The sequence below is a fragment of the Chelonus insularis genome, unplaced genomic scaffold (genome assembly GCF_013357705.1).
Source record: "Chelonus insularis isolate UGA/USDA-ARS -01 unplaced genomic scaffold, ASM1335770v1 contig_3_pilon, whole genome shotgun sequence".
Classification (NCBI taxonomy): domain Eukaryota; kingdom Metazoa; phylum Arthropoda; class Insecta; order Hymenoptera; family Braconidae; genus Chelonus; species Chelonus insularis.
The window spans coordinates 1,566,339-1,577,385 of record NW_023276556.1 but is presented as its reverse complement, the minus strand read 5'-3'; the positions used below and the strand labels follow the sequence as shown (position 1 = coordinate 1,577,385).

The following is an 11,047-nucleotide window of genomic DNA, read 5'->3' as shown; positions in this document are numbered from 1 at the left end:
TTTGACATTTCTATCATTATTGTTAGTTTAATTTTATTATTTTTTTTTATTTAATCTGTCTTTAGTTTTAAGTTGAAATTAAGATCATTACTATATTGCTTGTCAACGAGATTATAATCTATACTAAATATTGTAAAGGTTGGATGTTCAAAATACTTTTAATTAAGCGCTAATTATGATTTATTTTTATTGATGTTTATGGTCATTTTTTTATATCTATAAGTAAAGATAAATGAGATAAAAAATGAAATCTTTACTTTTATATTTATTTTATTACTCAACATTCTCTATATTAAATTTTAAAGCCACAAAAAATTTAATATATATTAATTAATATTTTTGCCCATCAATTTTATGAAAAAACGATAGTTGGTTGAAATTAACGGAAAATCTTTTTTAGAAGTCAGTAATAAAAAAAAACTGAAATACTTCCCTATTAATTTAGAATTCCAATTTGGTTGGAAAAAACGACAGTTTCAGTATCAAAACTACTTCAGGATGCTTCATTTAAAAAACCATTACTAAAAATTAAAAATGTGATGATGAACTTACCAAGGTTATAAACAATTCTAAACATTCGAAAATAGCTTAATTCATAAGAATAAATGTTACCACGATGGAAATAAAAAAAGTACAGAATATCATGATCGATTTTCTCATGCGCCTGGTGAACCGGGAAATTCTGGGTAACACCGTGAGTAGTAACGGCCGGTTATCGTACGCCATGGATTCTCAACTAGGCCGTTGAGGTTAGATGACGTGAAACTACCACTGACACTGGGAACTAAAAGTATATCTACAGGGGTGCCTATTACGAAGAATTCGAATAGCTTACAAGGGAATTGCTTATTGATCTTCAACTCCTACTTTATATATCCTCCATTTATATCTCATACATTTGTGAAGAAAAAGGGATTTCTGCTCCATATAAAATGAACAATAAATTATTACGAGAATAATAACGACCAGTTAAGAGTATTGAGTTTTGTGTTATGTCATCTGTAGAGGAGATGCGTTTAGCCGGGAGTCATCGGGGATTAAAGTAGGGTGAAAAGACATTAGTAAAGGTAGAAGTAAAAAGTGATGGAGATTGAGATAGTTCCAATTCATTGTAGTTGCCAGCAAAGCTACCGCACGCATTTGCACTTTATTCGAGTGGTGCTACTATTAAAATAAGAGATGAGGGAAGTAAGAAGATGTGAAGGAGGTGGAGAAGGAGATACCAAAACTTGAGATGGTATTTTAAAGCTGCTGTCAAGCTCTATGGGAGAATGCTCGTTGTGTGAATGTCGTGTCTTTTCGCATAGTATGCACGATATTATCCTAAACGCGCAAGAACACGTCTTGTTTTATAGTAGTAGTATCCACGCGACGATATCGAACGCGGAAGAATGTGTTTGTGACGAGGAATATCAGTAGCAAATGGTGTTTCAGTGATCCCTTTGCTTGCATTCTCCCTCCTCTAAGTCTGCGCATGTGTAGAGAACTAGGGTGTTCTCTGTGGGTGCTTGCGGCGCACGCGGAGAGTGTCAGTGCTCGCGGATCCGTCGCGGCGTCGATCGAGCCCTCTTCCACCTTGTCACGTAAAATCGTGCGGACACCTCGCTGGCTATAAAGGTCACCCATTGGCCAATTAAAAGCCGGTAGAGGCGTCAAGACGTGAAAGCAAGTGAGGGAAAAAGTTGTGGACAAACTACTGATGAAAAACTACTGGTATTCACAGTGGATCAGTGAGCTAGAGAGTTGTGAAATAAAAAAGTAAGAGGCAGAAAGGGTAGAAGAGTGGTGGAAGAGGTAGAGAGGATGAGATCGATTAGATAGTTGGTTCACTCGTGAGAGACTTGGAGGATTTGCGACAGGCTTGTGAGTGATGAGTTAATGTGTGATGATTTCCTTAGGGCTGAAGGACGATTAACGTGAGAAGTGAAGATACGAAAAGTCAGAAAGCAAAAACGAGGACTTCCGGTTGATATACACATATTTATATCGTGTGTGGGTAAAGAAGAGTAGCTTTTGGGGTGTTCTTAGAAGAGACACGAGGAGGAGACGAGGTCAAAGGGTGTGATTATAGGACAAGGGAGACAAATCCTCTCATGGTTTTGTCCATGAAAGACCAAAGATTGATTGTTCTGAATGTGGGAAATCTTAGGGAATCGGTGATAAAATTAGAAAGTCCTTCCGCGCTGTTGGGTCCATTTAACGCGAGAAGGACGATAAGAACGCCGGTTAAGCTTGGGGTATGATTCATTTTTGTGTGAGGGGCAGAAAAAAAAGAGTTAACAAGTGCAAATGAATCGTAGCAGGGATACTAATTGGTGGAGGACGTGTGGAGTGTCGAGACTCGCTTTTACATCGGTTGGATGAACTCCGGACATTTATTTGGATCTTGAAACTGGAGGACAATTGAAGGTCGATCGATACTGGCGATTCAAAATTTGGAGAAATGTTTGAAAAAATTGATGCCTTGCATCGACCACGTGATATAATCGATACAAAGACTGAGTCCCGTTTTTAGAGCTCTTCACATCCTCCAAGTTACAAAGCAACAGTAATACACTCATCAATAATATATATGTGTATATATATATTCTAAATGCTCGAAAGATCAAAGGGAATTAAAGCTTTGCAGGTGGTCACATGCAGGTTACAGAAGGTAGCAAGTGCTGGAGTGCGCGTGAGTGGTCCACGAGGAGTGCGTGAGACCAATTGAAACCGGAAGACGAACAACTCCTGTGAAGAAGGGAGAAGTGGGTCGCCTCTCCCAACACAGAAAGTGAGGAAGTTGATTGGTGGATGAAAGAGTAGGGTGGATAAAAGTGTTGACGGAAAAAAGAGAGCAAGTAGAGCATACGTGTAGTTTACCAAGATATGTCCAGGGATCCTTACTCCTCTGGTGGTGTGATCGGTCCAGGTGGTGGGACAAGATCCCCACGTAGTGGAAGACGTCTTGGTGAACTTCCTACTGTGGACCGTAGCCCATCTAGGAGTTATGCTAGTGGTCGTGGAAGTCCTCTGGGTCGCAAACGCGGCACCAGAAGTGGAAATAATTCACCTGAACATTTAGGATACTCTAGCAGTTATCATCATCACCAGTTGAGTAGCCCTTTTTATTCCCGCGACGAAGATCTAGGCAGCCCCGTCATGCTTGAAGAACGTGGTAGAAGTATGTCCACGGGTGCTAGTGGTCATCACCGTTCTAGAAGTGCTTCCAGACCCGCCATGTCTAGCTCCGGTGTCTTATCTGCTAGATATACTAGCCTAGATCGTGCCTCTGCTGGTATTTTAGACCATGATCGTGAATTTGTACCCATCCGCGATCCTAGAGAACGTAGTCGAGATCGTGGAGGACTTTATTTAGATGATGACCTCTATGGATCCCGATCTGCTAGACAAAGTCCTAATCCTCACATGCTAAGGGATGGTGGAATGTACATTGGTGAACTTCAACATCAGAACAATGATCTCCAAAGAGAACTTGGCAATCTAAAAAAAGAACTTGAGCTCACTAATCAGAAACTTGGTAGTTCTATGCACAGTATCAAGACTTTTTGGAGCCCTGAATTGAAAAAGGAAAGAGCACTGAGGAAAGAAGAAAGCACTAAATATACTCTCATCAATGAACAACTTAAAATACTTAATTCAGAAAATCAGGTATTTTTTTTTGGTATATTTATTTGTTTATCTAATTGGGTGAATTTGTTATGGAAATCTAATGACCTTAACATTACTAAGTTTTAATGATATTTTTCGATCTGAGTTAATTGAGTTGCCTTCGTTACCTGAAATTACCCTAAAACAATTATGATCGATCAATATTGCTTTTATTTCATTCGAAAATTTTCTCATTGAAACTCAATCAGTTTAAAACATTTGAATAACAAATAATTGATAAGTTTTCATAGCTAATGTAGATATAATAAGATTGATGACTTTGCATTATTCGATTAATGTAAATTTATCTTCTCCATCATATTTTAATCAACTTTATTTACAGTAACAATTAAAAATTCTAAAAAAAAGTAATAATTATTATTATAAATGTAAAATAAAAATACAATAGTTATTATCAGTTTACTATTATTTGTCAGCATAATTCTTCGTCCAATTATTTTATCTTCAAGTATACAGTATTTCTTGAGAGTATCGTCTCTCCTAGATAGGAATAAAATTCAATTGAATTAAATCAACATAACCAAGAGAATGTTGATGATATGGGCATGCTAACAAAGCCAACTTCAACACACTCTTGTCATTACTTCTCTTTAAGTGCTCTGTCTGTGTGAACATCCCACACACGGTCCATACACTCAGACACTTGATGAGTCATTGGCATCAGTAGTAGAAGAATGGAGATTCCCTGACATTTTTCAAAAAATTTCCAAGTTTTACTTAATCATTTCTTTCTCATTATCCTGAAAGCTTTCTTTTATCAATCAATTTTTCTTTCTGATACTAATAAAAATTCTCATTTCATATAACATCAATTTTTAAATGATTAAAAAAAATATTTTTAAACCATTTCGAAAGCTGTAGATATTACAAAAGGCTTTCTCCAGAATGTTCAAATGTTTTTAACTTAATTAATATAGTTTTTGCTGTATAAAGATTTAACTTAATTCTAAACTTCTGAAGTAGATGGTAATAAATTAGCAGCACCTTATATAGCACCATGAGCTTATTAATCTTTTATTAATAAGAGAGATGAGAGGATCTTAAAATATGTACCAATATATTCCCCGCCCTCCATTGTTTATGATCAAGTTTTCTAAGAACCCGTAAATAATTCTTTATTATTTCCATTATGTAAATAAAGTCTATATCTCGTTATGATTCGAATATCTTCAAGAGGGTACATATTACCAAGAATCGTGTTAAATGTCGAGAATGAGATGACACATGTGTGACCTCAAGACCTTCTATTCTTAATATTTATATAACTCTACTAAGAGGATGCTGGATAGGAGTAGGTCACAAGGTCGAGGGAATATGAGAAAGAAAAGATGAAATAAAAAAAATTGGCAGCATACGAAAAATGTAATAACGATTGTGCAGAGTATGTAGAGAAGTAGAAGTTATTACTTCTATTGCTTCAGCTAGAAAATTACTTCAAGTGGGTCGTGAAAATTATCGCTCATGCTTACATCAACAACTATCGTATTTTTTCTTTTTAAAAAACAAAAAAAAAATTCCCTACTGCCTTCAAGTACTAATTAAATCCTTAAATAACAAACATTTAAAATGAAGAAGCAATTTTTTTTCTGTTTAATGGCTTTTTTCGCCTGTGTACTAGCAGGTAAACATGAGAAAATGTCAATAAATATTGATCAATAGAAAATCAATTGACTTTTAAAAAATTCAAAGCCATGTATCGTGACGATAGATGATGCATATAAGTTTAATAAAATATAAGCTCCAATCTAAAGCAAGAACAATGCAGAAGTCTCTTAAGTAGATTCTATATATTGTTGAGGAAACGCCGGCGACGCGAGAGACCGTAAGTTATTCGCGTGTACTGTCGGCCACACTCTGCTAACCCAACGTTATATTTAGGCCGATCGATATAAATATACATATACAGATTTTACACACATTGAAAATGAGAAACTTCCTTAAACATTATCATACACATCATTATTTTCTTAATACTTATTAAGTGATCGTTTATTGCTCAATTATTCGTTAATAAATGGAATATTGAGTTTAGATCATTTCATTTATTTATTACAAAAAGATTTTTAATTAAAATAGCCTTTGTCATCACAATTTGACTCTCTTAATAATTAAGCAAGACTTTAATTAGGATGTGAAAAATTTTTTTAAATTAATTTATCAGTTCGAATAGCTTTTAATTTGCAGACAGCAAGCATTTGATGTCAAGGCCTCCAGTGGCGCAGACGACATGCTCAGTAAAGAGATTGATTTGATGATGAATAAAACAGAAGGTCCATTCTCTCTTGATATAGCCTCTTTTTTTATTCCACGACGTAGTAGCTTAATGTACTCGATCATTTGAATCTTACAACACATAAAAATTTTTATTTTATTAATTTTACTTGATGTTTTGTAGAATTAAACTGAAGGAAAAGAGAAAAAATATAGACTTTAAATTTATTAATTAAGAAAAAAAAAATTTTCAAACATAAACAGAGATAAAGAGGCGAGTTCATTAACCGATTAGAGACCTGACATGTTCCATGAACTCTAAAAACTTTCGCAGTCATTTTGGCATGCGACCAATGAGAAAAGTGAAGCTGACATGTTAGAGGTAGTTGGATGCAAGAGGGGAATGAGAAAATAGCGGAAACTGATAACCCACAGGTTTTATTTCACTTGCCAAAACTCTACGGTTATATTTTGAACGATTACGAGCAAAGAAATTAATTATCATTTCCGCCTTTCACACTTTAATTTAATGCAATAATTTGAAGACTTTCAACAAGTTGAGAGAAGTCATTTATTTTATCTTTACGTTACTAATAAATTGTTGAGTTAATTACTCATTGCAGTTTTAATTTCACGATATTTATAAACTCTGACTTGAAAATTGCATGATATTCTTATATTTTTTTCCTCTACTTCAACATTTAAAGAAAAAAAAAAAATAATCAAAGGGCTTGTGTGAAACTCGTCGAGCATGAAGTTATGAGAATATGACCAAAGCAATACATTTATACCACGTGTTTTAATGAGGAAGTGACTGGTGACGTGTGACAAAGCTTCGCTTATTCTCACTTTCTACAGACTAAAGACTGGAGATTTTTTTTTTATTCATTTACATTTTAGTTTGCATGTATAAAATATGGATGAATGTCACTACTATAATCATGCTTGCTGTCTTCCTAATATGGTTTTCATCCATTTTTCAACGTCTCTGGTTTATGCTTGAACATGAGAAAACGAGTAGAAAATAAATTTACAGAAAATTTTATTAAGAGATGTGAGATTGAATGAAATTGAATTGAAAAAACAACATAAGTTTTATATTAATAGTCTATAGAATTATTTCATCAGTGAATTTAGCTGTTGAGGAGAACAAAGCTAAAATGTTTACATTTTGTAGTGTTTTATGAACTTATAAAACAATTTGTTTCCTAGATTAAAAGCTAATTACTTCTTTTAATTTTTGTGAGAAAAATCATTCTCTTTAACAAGAGAGACTATTCTATTCTGTAAAAGAAGCAAATAGTTTTTATAAAATATTTTTCTTCTTAATTGTGGATTATTTATTTATCTCATTAGAATTACATTTGTTTTTTATTATTTTTAGTTTCCAAAGTTTCCGGAAAATTTATTGAATAAAAGTTTTAAATTGAAATTGATAACTGAATATGTCGAAGGAAAGTAGATTTGTTATATCAAAACTTTCTTAAACAATATTTTGAAGACAGCTTGACCAAATTTGAGCACTTGAAGTACTTTTAGTGTATCTTGTTTTAAATTGTAACAATATTGTAGGCAGAAAGTTCGAAGTCTAGCCATCAAAGAGTAAAATAACTTACAACTTGTTTGTTGTTTATTTAATAATACTTTACTTGTTGGAAAGCACTCAAGATAATTCAATTCAGATTAAAGAGTTGTTTGTGATATAATATATTATATTATACTATACTAAAAAGTCACATTTAAATTGATGTACGTGTCGTGACCCTTTGAACAAAAAAATATACCTTAATATTTCATGCTTCGATAAAATATATACTTTACTGAGAGGGGGGAGGGGAAAATTTCAGAGTTGTTTTATGTCTAGCTTGACCATTAGTTCAAGTTAAGAATAACTCTATAACTGCACCCCTAGTCATAAACTTAGTAATGCTTAAATAACAAAATCATTAATTAAGTGAATATTAATATTGAGCATAACAGGTTATTTTCTTGGGTGTAAAGACTGCAGAAACAATTTATTATTCAAGAATCTCATTAATGAAACATAGCTCTATTGTGAAAGTTTGCTTGTGGCATGTAATGCTCTATAATATAAAAATTTTCTATGATAAACATCAATTGGATGAGGTTTATTTATTTAATTTTTATTTAAAAATAAATTTTCATCAGATAATATTTTATAATATATTCTAATAATTCAGATTATTTGTTTTTTATAGATTTTCGAGAATATTAATTTTAAAAAAAAATGATTTCATCAATGTCACTTTTGAATTTATTACATCTTTTTTTATGAAATAAAAATCGTAAAGCAATTTTAGAAATTATTCAATGAATTTTCTTGTTATTTAAAGTCAAATAAAGTTAATTTAGGTGACTTGATTCTATTGTTTGAATAATTAATTTTTGCATTTCATGGAAATTTTCTAATATATTAGTTTATATTGATGATAGTGAAGCATACTTAAAACGTTAATTAGGATATTTATTACTGCTCTGATGACTCTTAAAGTGACACATATCATGTCAATATTGGCATTTAAATCATCAACTGGTGCTCAATTAATAAATCAATTGAGCAATTAATTTTCAGATACGTTATTAAGAATACGTCACATTCATGGTCTTTTTGGATTTTTCGTTAGAGTAATAGTGAGTGGTCGTAGTATGGTTAATAGGAAAATAGGTCAGCTGACGAGAAGGAGAAGAGAAATAGGGCGAGCATTCGGGAGAGACATCGAGCGAGAAGGAATGAAGTGGAGGCATTATCGAGCGACTCAGTACACTCACCACCCCTTTGCCTCACTCCTCTGATGCTAAACCTCCAGCCGATACTCGCTCGTACTACGCCGGTCAGACTATGAGAAATAAAAGTATTCTATCAGGAAACTAGATTTAAACTCCGCACTTCTCTTCTATTTTTCATTTTACTATCACAGGCTAAATTACTTTCTGTTATGCAAAGTGGAAACAGAAAAATCTTCTTAGGAAATTTACCACATTTTATCGATTTTTTAGTTGCTTTACATCAAATTTTGTAGTTTCTCACATTTACCAATAACATTCAGTTTTAGAATCAACATAAATTCATGGTTACTTCGAATCACTAGAACATTTTTTTTTATGAATTAAATTTCCTGTACATATTTTATGTGAGGATTATCGATGACTTATAGATGGATTTAGACTCATAAAGTAGATTTAATGTTAGATTTGTACGAGTTTCTCATTTTTTTTTTAACATTCATTTTTGATATTTAAATAAATTTCAATACTATTTACATTAAAAAAGTTATTTAGTTACAATGCAATAAATTGGTTTGATTAAGAGCTGATCAAAATCATGCAGTGTATTACTAACACTTCAATTACTGTTATAGACATTTGTATTAATGATTCATACATTTGTGATTTATTCAGCAAGTCATGACATTCAAGAAGTCAATACAAGTTTATTTGATAGTTTGTAATATTGAAGTAATTTGTTCTTATGAGTATGGATGAAAAGTTATGGTTTAATTATTAAATAGTTGGAATTATTTATTTACCTTCTTCAGTATAACAGTAATTACATAAAGTTTTTTTTCACCATAAATCTGATGAGTTTATACTCTCATAACACGCATCTTTTTAGCAGTAACAATATTTAAATTAAGTTCAGTTAAAAAGATGGATTAAAATAGATTTATAATCTACTTATTATTTGTACAAAAGAAATATTGAGAAATACTGAATTTGAATTGAATTTACAATATTATTACACAGCTTATATCAATCTTATTATTTAATTACTCGTCTTATTAATTAGAGAAATATCAATTGTTTTCCATGCTTATAAAAAGTGTCTAGACGTCTAGAAGTTGTGTGTATTATGAGAGTAACATAACAGTGTTTTGTTTCAGCAACAAAGCCAAACTCTACATGAGAATGATTTGTTACTGCTTTAGTCATTGTCTGGTTTTAATAAACATTTAATTTGCAGATCACGCTACACATATCTAATTTTAACTTTTCACGATCTTATATGCAAATAATGATTACTCTTTCTTTAAAGTCTACGTCAACTGTATTATTACGTGGCGATAAAAACTACGAAGGGTGTAATTCTAAAATCGATTACCACGATTCTCCAGCTTTACTTTCTTGGAACCTTTTTCCTTTATATTTTTCTTTTTTTAAGCCGAAAGCCAATACTTTAAATTTAGTATATTTTGCTTTCAAAGTATTATAAAATATTGTAATACATTTTTCTTGCAACTTTATTTCTTTTCTTCTAGTTCACAAAAAGATTAATCAACGTCTTCTAGAATTGTTACTAACTTTCTGCTAAGTTTTTTTTTTATCATCATGACTTATTAAAAGAGTTATTAAACATTTCGACATTTTTCTATTTAAATTCTTTTTAAAAATGATTTATAATTAATTATTTCATCATAAAAAAGTAATAGAGTATTAATTTATTTTGAAAAAAAAGGTATAGAGTAAAATGTGTATCAAGATAGTATTCTTTCAAGAATTTATAAATATAAAACTATTCAATTACTTTTTCTGTATTTTTCATTACACAAATTTCATATACTTATAAAACTTGATGAAAACATTTCAGTTTTTGCATCAAAGAATCCTTTGAAAACAATAATACTACAATTTATTATGTTGTTTACAAACCTTAATCCATCACAAACAACTTTATCCACATTTCAATTTCATTCTTACATTTGAAGATTAAATTTACATGATGTTAATTCAAAATAAACGACAAAAAAAATACATACGTAGCTTCAACAAATGAAAAATGCAAATAATAAAAATTAAATAATTTTTTAAGTTGATATTCTGCAAATCCAAGTGTGTTACTCTTGTAGATACTTTTAACACACTAAGCTTCTTCAATGTTGAATGCACACTATGAAATATATAAAGTATCCACAAATCATGTATAGTTTGTTAATGGACATTTTACATTAAATACACTTAGTGTGTGTTATTTTAACACGTTTATGAAATCCTGGGATTTGCAGTGTACAGAGAGAATGAAATTATTTTAACAAAAACTCAACGATGAATAATAAACTTTTGGTAGTATATCTAGCATAAGTAATGTTATTAAAACACATGTGGATTAAAGCCTCCTGGTGATCATTAAAGATTAAAAAATCCAGTA

The 11,047-nt window shown here is 31.5% G+C and overlaps 1 protein-coding gene across 9 annotated transcripts in view; it reads left to right on the top strand.

The window, feature by feature from the left end:
- The first annotated feature begins 1,541 nt into the window (after positions 1–1,541).
- brp (bruchpilot) overlaps positions 1,542–11,047 on the top strand; it is a 46,817-nt gene continuing 37,311 nt past the window's right edge. For all 9 annotated transcript variants that reach the window (XM_035086271.1, XM_035086269.1, XM_035086268.1 and 6 more), the window contains exon 1: positions 1,542–3,651. In XM_035086271.1, the coding sequence (XP_034942162.1) occupies positions 2,869–3,651 (783 nt within the window). In that variant the 5' untranslated portion in view covers positions 1,542–2,868. The remainder of the gene's footprint in view (positions 3,652–11,047) is intronic.